Below are 15,655 nucleotides of genomic sequence, written 5' to 3' on the forward strand. Positions count from 1 at the left end.
TTAAGCTACAAAGAGAAGAGTTTGAGAGTGGATGAAAGGGGATAAAAATAAAACAGAGAACACAAAGGGAAACTGGAGTTGTGTAAAATTAAATATATTTATTGGAACCACTCTCATAGCAAACATACACATTCTTTGTAGCATGATACTCTTGGTGTTGGTGTGTCATAGAAAATGCTGCAAAAAATATACAAAACATTTACAGACTATTTGGATTGCGCGTCTCATAAAAAAGATTGCATTGTGTGAAGTGTTGAGGTTTAAACGTCCACAAAAAATGGAAATATTACATTAAGGCAATTTTAAAAGCTGAAAAAAAAATGGCTTTAAAAGTTTCTCATAAGACCACTTCAAACATATGTATGTTACACAGAGTAATGTAGTTAATTGACTTCCCTCTAACAAAAGTATCCTTTCAACACAGCTATTAGCTCTCTTCTCCATGAAAGCAAATGCCAGGCAGAGAGAGAGAGCACTAGGCATTTTCATTCTCAGAGGTAGGGTTTTGCAAACAACAAGGCAGAAGCCCTTATATTTAGCTAAATCTGAGACTTATTTGATGGGGGGCATATGAAATATAATTGTCAGTGGAGAACTTGGTAACAGTTACATAACAACACTTTTACAGTTGATCCTTAAAAGGACTCTCTCAGCTGGCTTCAGAACAAGATCCTTCCTTGTAGCCTTTGGCAGTTTGGTCGACGGTGGAATGCTTAAAAAGCCGTCTGGGTCTCAGTTCTCAGTGTTCTCAGTTTTGTCTTTTAAGGCACAAAAAACCTCAGAGCATCTATTATTTTGTTCCTGGTTGTCATTTTTACTCAACAGATGTCACCTCTACAGTCTAGCCTTGGCCAAATATGGATGGGGGGAAGGGAAGTAAACAAGGCTAACATGGAAAAGGAAAAAGAAAATAGAAAAGGTGCAATGATAACAAAAGCAGACCAAGATAGGTACTGCAGTTTCTTTTGTCCTTTGTTTCAATTGTAGGCCAGTAAGCAGTGTTCCTTGTACAAATCTTGTGTTCCATCCTTGTTAAACAAAACAAAAAAATAGAAGGCTCTTCCCCCAGATTGGCTTTGAACCTTGACATGTACCAGCTTCAAAGGCAACACGTTCTGCAGCAAGGCCCGCTGGGGAGGCGTGTGTTGGAGGGACCTCAAGGCCAGATTGCGACGCCCAGCCCAACGGTCGACAGTGTCTGATGAATCAGTCAGTCAGGAGGACAAATCGCAAGTGGTATTTTTTTTTTTGCTGCACAGCAAGTCTCCAAAGGAGGGCAGTATTGCTTGGGGGAAAAAAACTAATGTAAACCATCAATTCTTCCATAAACCACACATGATTACAGTACATACATTCTTTGAAATGTGTCTTAATCATCACACGGACTTCAGAAAAGATACTTTTTTCATTCCTGTTTTTTTCTTTTTTCCAAAAAAGGTCTGAACCTGTCTTCTATTAGGGGGTCCTAGCAGTCAAAAAATGTCTTCCCTCCTCCCATCACACCATTCTGAAATTCATTTACAGTCAACTCTGGGTATCCATGACAACCAAGATAGTGCTCCCATATTCAACATCACCTCTGAAGTTTAATATATATTTCTGTCTAGGGATTGTTGTTTTTTTCCCCCTCATGACGTCCTGTCATCAGATGTCTTTCTCCTCGTACAGCAGAACTCCACTGAAGATAGTGAGAGGCTCCACAGAGTGGGCCAGTTTGCCGGTGACCAGGTCAATGCAGACGGTGTCACCGGCCTCCAGGGGCAGGATGATGTTGAAGACCACCAACGACCCGGGAATGAGGCGCGTCTCGGCCATTGGCTTCTCCAGGCCCTCGGGCTGGTAGCCCGCCGAGTCGCCACGGGCGATGCCAAAGTTGGACTTGGAGAGCACAGCCTCGATCTTCACATTCTTGTGACCCGTCAGGATGGCGCTGAAGAAGTACCTGCCCTTCACAGGTGCTGTGAACATACCTGAGACAGAAAGGAAAGGTGAGAAAATATGATCACTAATGACAGGTAAAAGTACTGGCGAAAACTGTGCATGGTACAGTATGTAGGAACAATGGGAAAACAGATGCACTGAATTTGGGTTTCACATATTATAGGTATTATGTGTGTTCCCTAGAATAAAGTATTACCGGAATTGATAATTACACTCAAAGTACTGTATTTTGAAACATATGTTAAATTCAAAATATTTTGAACATAATTCCTTTCATTATTTGTGAAATAATTGTCCCATGAATTTAGATCAGGCAGGAAAGACATACCACTTCTTGGGTTATATGCTCGTCTCTCATTGACCAGAGTCTTATCGAAAATGATGGTGCCAGAAGTAGTCTGAGGTCGCGTGAGGGCAGCAGAGAACGACAGCCTGGGCACATGTGCATCCTGTCCAGGTGGACCTGGTGAATAAAACAACATTAACTCCCTTATAAAGCTAAAAGACCTGAACTAAGAACTTATTGTGAAAATGAACAGATCTGCTGAAATGAAAATAACAACTTGAACATACCTTCCTCTCCCCTCAGGCCTGAAAAAGACAATAATATGAAGTTATACATTGTACTTTATGTTTGTGTTCCAAATCATGTTTGTCAAGGTCTCGGGCTGAAAGTCCTTAAATGGCTAAAGAGGATCAGGCTGGAATTCACTGTGAATTCTGGAATTGGGCGATGATTCTGCTGTATGCTAACACCCAATACACTCGCTACTGAGAAGGAAAAGTAGGAGGCGAACTGGGAGGAGGTGAGATGAGAGTGTGTTCCACAGCTGAATGCCAAGACAGAAGAGGAGAGGAGAGCTAGGCCTAAATAATGTATGGGAGGCTGATACAGGAAGTGCAGAGGGTTCCTGGATATCCGTCACTTTCCACACACATTTGTTTGTTTCATCTGAATTAGAAATGCAAAATTAAAGAGCGTTTTTATGCAAGCACTGCTTCTTCCTAATCTAGTATGATATGCTTTAAGTCAGAAATCCCACGCTCAAGCCATTAGGAGAACAGTAAAGACCAATTCCAGCATTACCTCTACAACACAGACTATATTAGCTTAATTACTTTCATTAAGCTAACTTTCTTCTTAATTACTTTCATTAATGTGCTGTTTATTTTACATATTAAAATCTTTGTAAATACATAAGAAAAGCTAGTTTTCACCTGGTGGTCCCATCGGCCCTTTTAGGCCTTGTTTGCCCTGAGGTCCCTCACGTCCCGGAAGACCTCTCTGCCCAGGGAGCCCCTGGTACCCTCTCTCCCCCTGTGGGCCTGGAGGTCCAGGGGGTCCTGAAATGAACACACACACACACACACACACACACACACAGTTACGAATATACAATAACCAACAAGACTAAGTGACCATAATCCAGAATGTTTTATAGAAACACATTATCACCAAGTGTTTGGGTTTTGTACTATACTATCCTTTACAGCGCATGTGTTTAGATTCTCTTCAGAGTCAGTGTATACAGTTACTTGGAAAGGAAGAACCGACAAAGATTATAGGTCTTTGCTGAGGTAAAGAACATCACACTGTATGGCTCATCTAATTGCTGGAGATTTTGTAACTCCCTCTCTATACTCTGTAGCTAGCTTTGAATTGCTGTGATCCAGTCAATATTTCAGACTGATGCTTATTAGGTGCACAGCTTGGCTCATTTGAGTGACAGAGCAGTTCTAAACCACAATGAATGCAATGTCTTAGATTGGGTAGAACATGTAAAGTGAAAGCATTCAAATGATTACGCAATGTCCTATGTCTGTAATGAGAATAACCTTGTGGAAATCTGTTTATGTTTGTGGGTTAAAATGTTTCTTTTTCTAAGACTCCCTAATCCCAGTATTAAATCTCCAAATGCTAAATAAACTTTTGACTCCAAATTGACCTAAGCAATGCTGAGGCATGTCAGCATTATTATTAACTTGTTACAATGTTACTAACATCATTTCTCTGAGCCAACAGCTAAAAGGAAATCCTGAGGATGCAAACATGCACGCACACACACAACAGCCGTTCACCCTCCACACACGCAGGGACAAAGACATTTATTAAAACACACACCCTCCCTCTCTGGCTCTCTCTGACACACGCACATTTCTGTGCTAACAGCACAGATCACTCACCAACAAAGTCCTGATGGGTGAAGTCCTGGACGTCGTCAAGGATACGGAGTATGGAGGAGTTGAGGCCATGGATCTGGTCATGGATGTTCTCCAGGTCTACGCTGTGAATGTCGATGGTCTCGCCATGGGAGATCACAGTGGCGTTGAGCCCATTGACACACTCCCACAACCCCGAGACATGTTTGTTCAGCCCGTCCTTGATCTTCTGTATGCTGTCCGAGACCATGTCCAGGCGGCCGCACATGTCCTCCATTTTGGTGATCCTCTTGTCCAGTCCTTCCTTGGAGCGTCGACAGTCCTCCATTTCCACGACCAGGTTGCTGCCAAAGCGCTTAATATCATCGCCCAAATTGTCGAAACGCACCTTGCTGTCCTCAATGTGATCGTCCAGGTCCTCCTGCAACCTGTTAATCTCTGTGACGATCTGGTTCTTGGTGTTGCCCAGGTCAGTGATGGTACCATCATGCTTGTGGACAGTGCGGCCGAGCCCTTTCAGTGTGTCATTGATGGAGCTAAAAGTCTGGATGAATCCAGAAATTTCTCCTTGAATGGACCTGAGGTCCTTGCCTAGATTTCCAGTGACGACGTGATGTCCGTCCATGTCCGTTTTACGGGCGTTGAGGTCAGTGATGGCCGTACGGCACTGTCCGCGACACTTCTCCACGTCCTCTTTCAGCTTCCCCACTTCCTCCTGCAGGTTGGAGCACACCTGAGAGCAGGTGCTCTCATCATTGTCCACTCTATTCCTCAGACTGGTGACCTCACCCTGCCACCTCACCAGGGCGTCATTGGTGGCGTTCTTGAAGGCTTGCAGGTCCCTCTGCACCGAGCTGCAGACACTGCAGTCCTCCATGCTGCGCGCCAGGTCCTCCACCTCGTTCACAATCCTGTTGAAGTGTTCGCCGTTGTCCCCGGTCAGGGTTTTGATGCGATTCACATCACGGCTGAGGTCCTTGACGCGGTCCATGAGCGAATCCCCGGACATGGAGAGATCCTTAAGTCGAGTGTCGAACGTCTTGATGTCCTTCTCGTTGGCAATGACCCTCCACTGCAGGGTCTTTACGCTATCTTCCGTCTGGCGGCCTCTGCCCTGTGGACCACAGGATTCCGTGCACAAGCTGACCGCTGACGTTAGTTTGCTGGTCATTATGGATGTTATGTTATCCAGGTGGTTCAAGCGTCCACTGTGGTCATAAACGGTGTCCTGCAAATACCGCACGTCTGCCTCCACCCTACCTATTCTGGAATGGTGCTCATCCAGACGGCTGTTGTAAATGTTCCTGGTGTTCCCGAGTTCTTTCTGAAGAGAGTTCCTCAGATTGTTCTCCGTCTGGGAGCACTTCTGCTCGGCCTTTTTCACTGTTCCGTTAATCCGCCGCTCCAGGTCCCTCAGCCGAGTGTTCAGCTTGTCCTCCGTGACCTTTGAACCTCTCCCACCATTTCCATTCGTCCTGTTCAGCTCTTTGTCGAACCGGGTGCGGAGAATGTCGTACGACTCCGACGTCGAGCTCACCTTCCGCTCCACGCCGTCCAGCCGGCGCTCCAGATCGTCCAGAGAGTCGCAGCAGCCCTGGGAGCGCATCACCTGCTGCCGGATGATGTCCAGCGACTGGCGGTGGTGCTGGTCCATGGAGCTCACGAGCTTCTCCAGCGCCCGGATCCGCTCGCGGTCTTCCTGCTGCTGCCGCCTGAGCTCGTCCACGCCGGCGTGGCACGCCGAGCACGACAGGGCCACCCGCTCCTCCAGCTCCCGCAGGATCTCCTCCTTCAGCGTGCTGTAGCGATCGCTGCCGCTGTCCAGCTCGTTGCCGCCCCCGTTGCCGTTGACCAGGTGGTTGTTGATGTCTGTGAGGGTGCGGTCGTGGACGCGGGTCATGTTGTCCAGATGGTCCAGCTTGGCCTGGATGCTGTGGATGGTCTCCTTGATGAGAGGCTGGGCTGCGTCGGCGGGGTTCCTGCCACCGCTCTGCCCTCCACGACGGGACTCCTCGTGCAGTCGCTCGCTCATGCCGTGCATAGTGGACTGCAGGTTGTAGAGGTCCTTGGTCAAACTCTCAATCTTCTCCTCGAGCTGTCTCATTTTGTCACTGTCTCCTCTCCCTGGACAGACGGAAAATATTGACGTTAGGCCTAAATTCTACGTATACATTGTCTGCTGAGATTTACTTCCTCAGTGCTATCGTACTAGTTGTTGTTTTTTTCTCCTTTTTCGTTTTATTTGCTTTCTGTTAAAGTCCTAAATTCGACAGGCGTGAGCCCTATTAATTGCTCATGCTTTTACTGAAACGTGAACTGTAAACATTTGAGCTGTGTCAGCAGTGAACCGCAGGACTGTACCTTCTCCCCCTTGCTGTCCACCTTCTGTCCCATGGCCCGTCTGGGAAGGATGCGTCCCCCCCCCCCCAGTCTGGACCTCCGTCCCTCCACTGGGGCCGTCGCTGCAATCATCACCAGAGTATCCATGACAACACTTCCATTCCATTTCTGTCGCCATCCTGTAGGCCACCTTGTATTTTGGCCTTCGGTACGTCCGGTATCTGCGGATCACAACAAGTTCACAACAGTTCTTAAGAGAAAGCCATGGAGTTAGAAACTGAAACAGAACTGCAGCCTTGGAGTAAAACACATTGATGTGTATAGGTCAAGGTCGCGGCCAGTGTAGAATCAATTCACCAAGAAGATTATTTTTTGAATTGGTCCATGACCTAACATTTTTTAAAGCCACAATAAAATTCAAGAAAGGTTCATACATTTGCTTCTCGCTTTACAAATATTTTTTATTCTCTTTTATTCCTGTGGCTGTTATTTCTGGTGCGATCTCTGTTATCTTAAACAGCAATCTAGAACTTTCTTTTCTTTGCAAATAAATGAAACAGTTGCTGTACGGTCTCCTTGAGTGTTTACTTAGCTCTGGAAAAGATCCCAACAAAAGCATAATTGTAGCTGTTACTATTATTAGTCCATTATTCATAGGGCATCCCACTTTGATGTGCCTAGCTTCTGTACCCTGTCAGCCTCTCATAATATTGTTCTCTTTGTTCACCATGCTCGCAGACAGCTGAACCATTGGTTTTGACACACACGATGCAATAAAACAATGGGTTTTTATTCATCATCAAACTATGCTTTCTTTAAGAGCCAGGTGATATAATGGCGTCTTAGTGTGTCTGGTTTAACATAAACACCAGCTTTACGGGGGAGCTTTTTCCAACAACAATCTTACAGAAACAGTCGTTCCCTTATTCCACTATATCAGATTATCTGATTAAAGCAGGTAGCCAGCCATGTTGGACACAAATGTGCTTTGCGTAGAATAGCAGTTTTTCACAGACCATTAAGCCGTAGGCCCTGGGAAAAAGGAAATGGGTCCCGCTTAACAAGAAACAGGAGCACCACTACTGGCCGGCTTTGAGGGGCGATTCCTGTGGAGAAGTGCCTGTGGTGATCGACCACTCCATTCCTGGCATAGCTGTGTCCATATCCAATTCAACACCAAGTCATCCAGGAGACAGAGCAACAACAACTGAAACATCCCAAACGAGTTGTACTCCTCGCCACTCAAAATAGACAAGAAGAATGTGAGACAAAGATGGTGGTGGTGGTGGTCTGGCGGGGCCACGCGGGTGATCTACGGGGACAAACATGAAGGAACACCTGTGGAGTTGTGGGAAAGAGAGTGAGCTGTGGAGTTGTGGGAAAGAGAGTGAGCTGTGGAGTTGTGGGAAAGAGAGTGAGCTGTGGAGTTGTGTGAAAGAGAGTGAGCTGTGGAGTTGTGTGAAAGAGAGTGAGCTGTGGAGTTGTGGGAAAGAGAGTGAGCTGTGGAGTTGTGTGAAAGAGAGTGAGCTGTGGAGTTGTGGGAGTGAGAGTGAGCTGTGGAGTTGTGGGAAAGAGAGTGAGCTGTGGAGTTGTGTGAAAGAGAGTGACCTGTGGAGTTGTGTGAAAGAGAGTGAGCTGTGGAGTTGTGGGAGTGAGAGTGAGCGAGTGAGTTCTGCTGCACTTACGCCACCACGCGGGAGCACTGGCCATAAGCACAACGCTGGTAGTCCGGCTTCACGTAGGTCTCCACGCCATCCTCCATCACACAGCTGATGGTCTTCGTCACAACGTAGGCACACCAGTTCCTGCCAAAACAGACCACCCACGGAGGGACATGTTTGTCAATACATCACATAAGAATCTATTGGCTAGTATGTTATGCCATGGTATGTCATTGTACAGTGTGGGGTTAACTGTGCAGTAAAATAGATCTTAATGGTACGTTCATCATGTGGACTATAACAATTTGGTTGATTATGAAAACACACAAAGTATCTTCAGTCTCTCTGTCTGACACACACACACACACACACACACACACACACACACACACACACACACACACACACACACACACACACACACAGTCTGTTTCACACACACAGGCGGGGTCAAGTACAGTCCAGGCATCCTAGCTCACTTCTCATTCCCCTTCCTCTGACCTCAAGTGATGGGCAGCTGATTTAAAGCCACAGTGGCCCTTTTGTGCTTCCCTCAGGAGATGTTCTTGTTCCATCATCGTTTTCATATCATAAATCTGCTGCCCTGCCCACTCCGCCCTCTTCCTTGCTGGCAAATTACCCACAATTACTGTCAGTGGCGCATACAGTGCAAGACAGGAGCTCATAACAGAGGATCTAACTCGGAATCTCGGAATGCTCACAAGGCATTCCACTCACGGAGTGGACGTGGAGCCACTTCAGGTTTTTTTTTTCTTTGTATTTTTCTGTTGGAGATGAAGAATTGTGAGCTGCTTCCCTGGACAGCGTTTACAATTTGGTTTCACAAAATATTCTGTTAGTTAGACAAGTTGCCTAGTCAGGCCCCATCATACATTTAGAGAAAAAAAATACATTTGAAAAAGAGGTTTGCGGGCACAAAATGTTGTGCTTTGTGTTGTTGAATGAACTCATGTCAAAGAAATGGCAGATTTGTTTTAATATGGTTCCTCTTCTGCCACAGTATTCACCCCTTGGGGCAATTAAGCCACCAAAATGCAATTTAGTGGTGAGAATGACATTTACATCCACCCCCCTCCCCAAATAACTCTGCTTGGCACACAGAGTTTCACACAGCACTCAAATGACATTTGCCTCATAATTTCCACAAGTTCGCCTGATGGAAAAACATCAGTAGGCCAAGGACACAACGTGTAGGCGAGCAGTGTCTTTCACACAGCACACACTCTGACATGTTCTACTGCTGCCGCTGCAGCCGCTACTCAGGATGGCTGGATCCTGACCAGAGAGAGAGAGATCCTGACCAGAGAGAGAGAGAGAGAGAGAGTCAGGATGGATCCTGACCAGAGAGAGAGAGAGAGAGAGAGTCAGGATAGATGGATCCTGACCAGAGAGAGAGAGAGAGAGAGAGTCCCAGGACGTGTGAACATGACGCTGGTGCGTCTCCACGATCCCATGAGTCCTGAGGTTAATCATTCGCTATCACTGGAGCTGTCCTGGGCAAGAATGTTTCTGGATGGCGCATCAGAGGGGGGCGGGGGGGGGGGGGTTACGTTCTCACACCATCTGATGAGGAACAGACGTGGGATGTTAAGTAAACAACCGTGACCCGTTAACCATACTGTATCGTTTCAGAGGCTTAAATGCTTTCTCTCTCTCCCTGTGTGGAACAGACACACTACCTCCTCTCTTCTCCAGAACTCAGTGGTGTGCAACTCTGGTCTATGTGGGATTGGGATTGCCCGCCAGATAGAGACTACGTGCCTGCATGCACATTCATATCTATATTTAGTCTGAAGGTAACATGTACTGTGAAATGTGAACATAACTGTATTACTGTAAATTGGACCCTCGTAAATTTCTGCCATTAAGTATTAAAAAACTTCCCACACAAATACTCATTTAAATTTAAAACATCGAGTTAGCCACCTGTAATGTTCTATTGTGTTGTTAGGGGTAAGCATGAGGTGTCAGCACTGAACTAGTTTAAAAATTGGTTTCAGTGGTCTAGTTACTCTCACTATTACTGTAACACCAGACTCTGCATTCCATCAGCACGGTGGCAATACGATCTAAAACGTCATTTGCAGTGTAAACACTTGGCTCCCAATGAACATGTACTGTAATTCCCCTTTATTTGGCCATAAAGCAAGCTTGTAAGTTGCAAGTGTAAAATGGGAACATCAGCTTTATTGTATGAGACCAACTCAAACATTCAAGGATTGGGCCAGATTCCCAGGCAGCCAGCATGAAACTCTGCATTCAGAATGCTGGGTAATCCAACAATAATCCATTAATCCACATAACCCAGGAGATATAACTCAGATGAAAGTCCGCTGGCCCTGCATATGTGCTCTTGTGGAGCACTGAAACCACTCAAGGCGCTGGCTGAAGAAACAGATGAGTGCTGACTTTGATGTTTTACGAATGTCAACAAACTCCAAACCCACACTGACATTTAGAAATGTAATCACAAAGTTGTGGCTCCAGCTCCACCTGCAAGAATAGGGCATGCATTTTAATTGTTGCATTCCTTTTGAGAGTTGATTGAGGACTGTGTGTGTGTGTGTGTGTGTGTGTGTGTGCGTATGTGCGTATGTGCGTGTGTGTGTGCGTGTGTGTGTGTGTGTGTGTGCGTGTGTGCGTGTGTGTGTGTGTGTGTGTGTGTGTGTGCGTATGTGCGTGCGCGTGTGTGTGCGTGTCGCGTGTGCATGTGTGTGTGTGTGTGTGCGTGTGCGTGTGTGTGTGTGTGCGCGTGTGTGTGTGTGTGTGTGTGTGTGTGTGTGCGTATGTGCGTGTGTGCGTGTGTGCGTGTGTGCGTGTGTGCGTGTGTGTGCGTGTGCGTATGTGTGTGTGTGCGTGTGCGCGTGTGTGTGTGTGTGTGTGTGTGTGTGTGTGTGTGTGTGTGTGTGTGTGTGTGCAGTCTGTGTGCACTCTTTTGTGCACGTGCACACTCATCATCTCCCTCCACAGAGTTCAAGTACCACATCCCCCAAACGAAAACAACATTCAAAAACCTCAATGGGCCACTTTCATCAACTTAAACGAAGTTCTTAGGTGAAAGACCGACCAGCTAAACAAAATAGCTCTGCAAACACTCCAGTTCCACTCAAAACAATCCCCGGCCCCCTACAGGCCACACAGGTCCTCCGGCACTGTAATTCACCACTGACATCCCAGTCAGTCGACTTCAGTAATGCACAATATGTTGACTTTCAAATCAAGTGCGGTTGATTTAGTTGCCTTTGGGCCAGACGGGCGTGGAGCTACTGGCCCTCCCTTTCCATCTCATTATCTTTTATGGCACTTTAAAGTAGGCGGCCAAGGGAGTCCACCTGCCAGCACGTTATTTTACATTCTAATAAAGCACAGCAGTTACCTACACAAACAGGAAAGCAAAGTCATAACCTTGCCGAGGTACCATGTGAGGTCTTTACCCCCCAGACTGCAAACAGATCTTGTTTTTAGGAGCTCAGTACAAACATGAAGGCTCCTCGAGGTGAAAATCGAGAGGCAGCCCAATTTGGTCAGGAATGCTCAATCGCTCGCAGGATCTTCAGTGAAAGCTGTAGCAAGCGCACAAAGAAATGGAGTCCGCAAAGTCAAATGGATGTGTGTGCACGCTCGCCCTCTTTCCCCTGTTCCACACTCACTCCCCCTCTCACGCTCACGCACAGGCCCGAGCTCACGCTCACACACACACACATCACGCGAGAACGCACAGGTACACACACACACACACACAAATCACGCGAGAACGCACAGGTACACACACACACACACACACAAATCACGCGAGAACGCACAGGTACACACACACACACACACACAAATCACGCGAGAACGCACAGGTACACACACACACACACACACACAAATCACGCGAGAACGCACAGGTACACACACACACACACACACACACACAAACGTACACACACATTTCTCTTGCCATCCTTGAGTTTTGAGTTTGGATGGCCCACAGAAAGGTCTTGAACAGCACCCAAAGGCTGAAGAGGGGGGTCTGTCAAAGCCGGTCTCCTGAGGCTCACAGATCAGCCTTTGTGGCTCTTTTCACTAACTCTTATCGTGGTCCAGCTCCCCTCAATCCCACTAATAACAACAGACAGCCTCTTTCATTAAGGACAGCAGACCACCACTTGGCTTTTGGGCTTGTTCACGCACATTCAGATGAATGAAAGTTCTGTCACTAACTCAACTCCAATCAGACTCCAGCTCCAAGCTATGAGCAGAACCACAGGTCTATAAAACTGCAATAATAAACAGACACCACAATATGATGTGATGTTATGCATCAAATACCTCATACCGATTTTAAACAAGGACATGTTGTATCTGGAAGAGCAATGACCCAAAGAACTATTTAAGATAAATTATTTCAGGTATATACAATTTGACACAAACAGCATATGTGTGTATTGTCAGCAAACAGCACTCACAACCCAGATGTTTCTGACCTAGAATATACAGATACACACACAAAGTTGACAGAGTCCGTAGGATATTTAGGAAGTTCTTTGGCGAACCTAGCAGTAAAGTGTTTATAATGTAATAAGGGCTATAAACATAGGCAGGATGTGTCCACTTTCAACTGATGCTGAAACACCTGTGTGTATGTGTTTGAAGGCTAATGAGTCACCTATCACCGTATAGGTGTCTGTGTTGTAGTGTGTGTTGCTGTTCTATTTGTCTATATTTCAAACAAACAAAAAAATCAATAGGAAAAAAAGACCAAATAGATCAATGTGTGCACTAGTATCAGTGACACCACCTGTTTGGACATTTTTCGGGTCATCTTCAAAATGCTGTAATTGATGTAATTGAGGTCAAGGATGCCTTTGTTTAGTCCAGAACTCTATCTGCAAGTAGACAGATTAAAAGACTGCTACGACGTGCGTAATATTTGACACATCTGTTAAAACAAAAATCCAACTCAAAACGACCCTCCCCAAAGCGCCGCGGTGAAGCGCCACGGGCCAGCGCATTCTTTCCTTTTTCCCCTCTCACCTCTCACTGGTTTCAGTTAGAAGTGCAGCCGAGGACTTTACGACTGGCACGATTCCCAACAGGACCGGCTGAGTCAATCTACCTTGTCCCAATAAACCCAAAAAAGGCCAGGCCGTCTGCACAGAAACTTAGTGAAGACATAGCATAGGGGCAGCGAGGGTAACCGGGGGTTAAGCTGGCACCACGTGGATTACTCTAAGGACTATACCCTTCGCAGAAGGCGAGGTCACTGTCCCAACTGCACCCCAAACACACGCTCTCCGTGCACGCCGACAACATTGGATTACCAGTGGTGACTACTGAAGTGCACATTAACCCATGACTACCCAACACACTTGACTCTCTGTCACTAGAACACCAGGCTAAACTCAATACTATGAAAATTAGCCACGAGAAACCGCAGAGTGGTTTTAGGGTTACCTCTGCTGTTTTTATATCAGTGCTGCTGCGCAATATCAGTTTTGAGTGGCTAGAAGTTATTAGATGAAGAGAATATTATACCTGTGCCTGCTGGCTGCGCGTAGTCCATTCTGAGCCACGGACCTGAGCTGACCATAGTCTGCCAGCTGACCGTATCTGGGACCGTATCCACCCGCAGACATACATCCAGGAAAAGCGAAAGCCAGCAGCAGGTACACCACAACTGCCATCGCAACTTCACTTACAAAAAACACTTAACAATAAAAATATATTCCACGGATAAAAAACGTTTAACACAGTTTAACAAATGAAGAACCAGCCGCCAAACGTCTGGGAAGTATTTTTTTAAAGAGTTATCCAAGTGTATCCATGGCGCGCCATAAAGTAAAATTTTAGAATAGCTCGGAATATCTGAAGTTAATGCAGTGTAGAATATCTGTGCAAGCGATTTCCACGACCTTGACCGACGTCATCATAAGTGCAGGTGAAGCATCTTAACGGCAACTTCGTATGTGTGGTCTTCGTATGTGGACTGAGGCATTTCTTGTTGCGACCTCAATGATGTTTCATGATGCGAAGGCAACCTCTCCACGGAGGACACCCTTGGCTGCATTTGACAGCCCCCTCATACCCTCCCACTATTAGCGTGCGCTCTCCCTCTCTCTCTCTTTCTCTCTCTCAGCTCTCCCCTCCCTTCTTTTCTCCGAATCCCATCGCTCTGCCATTGGGTCGCCGTCTGGTGCCATCTCCCCTCGGACGTCAGAAATGTCGGTGTTTCATAAAAAAAACCCCGAGAAAATGCCAAGTAATTTTCTCTGACATTCCTCATGTATTCTAAAAATACTGAGGGCATGTCGGTAATTTCGACAAGTTATCGGGAAGGAGGGAGGGAGGGAGAGCGAGAGTTTTGCTGAGGTCAGCTCTTTAACGTTACCTTTTGAACTTTCAGATTGAGGACACTTGATTTTTCCATCAACCGAAGGTTCATTAGGCTACAGCATGCTGTAAACGCACCAACTATACACTAGAGAAAGCCACACAAGAATTGTTTGTCTTCGTTGTAATTGTTTGGTTTGTCTTAACCGCCCACATTTAACTCTCAAATCTCCTCTAATCTGATCTGTCATCCATAACCAGACATAAGGGCGGCCTTATCCTCTTCGTTTGATCTGAAGGAGCTAAGATAACATCAGAGGACATTAAATTGCTTTGCCTTCCCTTAAGAAGACCTTAACAAAGGATGGAAAAGTCTACTTTAATGCCACATGCTCTCCATTAACAAAGGAAGGGTATGGGGAGGTAGGAGCACAAAGGAGTTTCCTCACAGTAACCACATTCACAACAACGGTTTATCCATGTATTTTGATAACAGACATGTTTATAAACAATTTTGCTGATGTAGTAGTCTACTCTTCATTTATAATAGGCAAACAAAGCAATGATGTGACATAAAACATGTCCATCAATTGTATATGCAATACTCAAAAGACTACACAAAATAGTTAAGATAAGATAACTTGCACACAAACAGTGTTTACCATCTGACTGTTCCCTGTTACTATGTTACAGCCTTGTTGGTTTCCGAACACAGTCAAGTGGAGTGGCAGAAACCTGTGGACTTTGGGGTAAGCCTGGCGTAAAACCGCTCACGTAATGCTTCGCTTGAGAACAGCTGCTAATCTTTTTTCCTTCACTGTTTTTTTTTTTTCAGCCAAAGGGCTTGGATTTAAAGCCTTTGAATGAAAATCAGCGTAGAAACCTTAAATGCCAACTATTAGGCACATTTCACATTTGAGTTTTAGATTAGGAAACCCCGCCCCCCCCCCCCTCCTCTTCGTTTTTCTCTGTTATACCTAAATCATTCGCAGCGGCATGTTGATCTAAGACTATAAAATGATTTGACACATTGACACATACTTTTGTGTGGAAACTGTATGCTACCTTTAAGCCTTATATCTTTTGAGGCCTTTTAAGCCTGCATTTGTCATATAAATGGTTCTAAAAATCTTCAGAGAAGGCCAAGTTGATACTGTAGCATTCAATTAAACTAAACTAAAAGTACACAAAGTATTCTGAAACTATTTTATAAT

At 45.8% G+C, this 15,655-nt stretch overlaps 1 protein-coding gene and 1 long non-coding RNA gene across 2 annotated transcripts; one reads left to right on the forward strand and one right to left on the reverse strand.

Annotated features, from left to right (window-relative positions):
• Window positions 1-78: 78 nt before the first annotated feature.
• emilin1a (elastin microfibril interfacer 1a) lies at window positions 79-14,205 on the reverse strand. The gene is made up of 8 exons (XM_048250934.1): window positions 13,647-14,205; window positions 8,127-8,246; window positions 6,463-6,662; window positions 4,126-6,225; window positions 3,160-3,285; window positions 2,515-2,532; window positions 2,270-2,404; window positions 79-1,970 (listed from the first exon to the last, which is right to left on the reverse strand). Exons 1-8 carry the CDS (start codon window positions 13,793-13,795, stop codon window positions 1,645-1,647), a joined length of 3,174 nt encoding a protein of 1,057 aa, XP_048106891.1. The 5' UTR covers window positions 13,796-14,205; the 3' UTR covers window positions 79-1,644.
• Window positions 13,671-15,190, forward strand: LOC125299604. The gene is made up of 3 exons (XR_007194410.1): window positions 13,671-13,777; window positions 14,703-14,864; window positions 15,135-15,190. It is a non-coding gene; the product is annotated as an uncharacterized LOC125299604 (long non-coding RNA).
• The last annotated feature ends 465 nt before the right edge of the window (window positions 15,191-15,655 follow it).

This window comes from Alosa alosa, chromosome 8 (assembly GCF_017589495.1).
Source record: "Alosa alosa isolate M-15738 ecotype Scorff River chromosome 8, AALO_Geno_1.1, whole genome shotgun sequence".
Lineage (NCBI taxonomy): Eukaryota > Metazoa > Chordata > Actinopteri > Clupeiformes > Clupeidae > Alosa > Alosa alosa.